The sequence below is a fragment of the Phytophthora parasitica genome (assembly GCF_000247585.1).
Source record: "Phytophthora parasitica INRA-310 unplaced genomic scaffold supercont2.12, whole genome shotgun sequence".
NCBI classification, from domain to species: Eukaryota; Oomycota; class Peronosporomycetes; order Peronosporales; family Peronosporaceae; genus Phytophthora; species Phytophthora nicotianae.
In genome coordinates, this window is record NW_008648998.1 from 948,592 (window position 1) to 950,429 (window position 1,838).

The window sequence follows — 1,838 nt, forward strand, 5'->3', positions numbered from 1 at the left end:
CGCTCAGTCAACGTCTGCATCCACGATACTCAAGATGAAGTTTCGGAGTGACTTCTGTCTCTGTATTCTGGCCTTCCTGATGGACCGCCTTACGGCATACAACATCGGTATTGGCAAGACCGACATCACTGGACCCGCCGCTGAAATTGTCATGATGGGGTTTGCCGATGTAAACGAAACAACCGCTGGAGTTTTAAACCGTCTGTATGCCCGCGCGTTCGTGATCGAAGATCCAGATGCCAACAGCAGAATCGTGTTCGTAAACTGCGACGTGATGTCGGTCATGCAGCTAGTTCACCAAGAGGTTCTTTTACAACTCGCCGATAAATACGAGGGTGTATACACCGACCAAAACGTCATTCTCCACGCGACACACACCCACGCGGGTCCTGGTGGAACCGCAGGGTACAACCTTTACGACATTACCATCTCTGGATTTGTCCCCGAAAACTTCGATAGGATCGTCAGCGGTATCGTGGAAGCCATCGACGCTGCACACAACTCATTGGAGAGAGGTGTTATTCGTTGGAACAAGGGTGAAGTTGTCAAAGGTGGTAAGAACAGATCTCCAAGCGCATATCTCGCCAATCCAGCATCCGAGAGAGCTCTGTACAATGGCGACGTAGACACGACAATGCGTGCATTACACTTCTTGGGCGAGGAGGGTAAGCTGCGTGGTGTTCTGGCGTTCTACCCGGTACACCCCACAAGTCTCACGTGGAAGAACCACCTTATCAGTGGCGATAACAAGGGATACGCTGAGTTTCTACTGGAAGATGAACTGGATAACGTCATAGTGGGAATTGGTATCTCAAATGCCGCAGACGTGAGTCCGAACTTGATCGATAACGGTGACGGCACATATCGAGGTGAAGGAAACACAACGATCCAATCCGCTGAGATAGTCGGCAAGCGTCAATACGACGCACTGTCGGCTCTGTTGAACACTGAGTCTGAGCTCATTCAAGGATCTATTGTGGCTAAACTCTCCTATGTGGATTTCTCGAACGTCTCACTAACTGAGACTAACGTCATGGGCAATGATTCGTATGCCAACAGAACTTGCCCTGCTGTAGTTGGCCAAAACTTCGCTGCCGGCACTGAAGATGGCCGGGGGACAGAAGCTAACGTCACAGAAGGAGATCTCAGGCCAAACGAACAGCTCGTATCTTTGGGTGCTCTGCTTCAGGAAACGCCAAAGTGGGTCAAGGATTGCCAAGACGTTAACAAAGTTCCGCTTATTGCTGTCGGACTGATGGAGCCCGTACCGTGGGTACCGGACATTCTACCAGTACAGGTTGTGAAGATTGGTCAGTTTGGTATCGCGGTGACTAACTTCGAGACCTCAACTATGGCTGGTCGTCGAATTAGAAACACTATGAAGACGGCGTTGACAAGCGCTGGTATCACTGAAGTTGAGCTTGCATCTATCAGCAATGCTTACGCTGGATACATGACAACGAGGGAGGAATATCTTACTCAAAATTACGAAGGCGCGTCGACTCTCTTCGGTCCAAATCAGTTGGCTGCGGTGCAGCAGGAACTAATGCGAGTGGCAGCTTCGGTGGTCGATGCGTCTGTGCCACTGGATGTGGGACCCACTCCATTGCAGCTCAACCGCAGCGAGTTAGCTGCTGTCGAGCTTCAAACAGTGGACACGGCACCGTCGCAACAATCGTTCAGCTTTGTGCGTTCACAGCCTGCAACCTCGTACACGATCGGTAGTGTGGCTTCGACTACGTTTGCTGGTGCGCATCCAATGAATGCGTTTACTCTCGTTTCCTCGTTCTGCGACGTCCAGAAAGTTGATTCAAACGGGTCGTTCACCACCGTTATGA

The 1,838-nt window shown here is 50.9% G+C and overlaps 1 protein-coding gene across 1 annotated transcript; it reads left to right on the forward strand.

Annotated features, from left to right (window-relative positions):
- Nucleotides 1-34: 34 nt before the first annotated feature.
- Nucleotides 35-1,809, forward strand: PPTG_07633 (hypothetical protein; the record flags this gene model as incomplete). Its single annotated transcript, XM_008901914.1, has 2 exons — nucleotides 35-1,748; nucleotides 1,802-1,809. 2 exons carry the CDS (start codon nucleotides 35-37, stop codon nucleotides 1,807-1,809), a joined length of 1,722 nt encoding a protein of 573 aa, XP_008900162.1.
- Nucleotides 1,810-1,838: the final 29 nt, after the last annotated feature.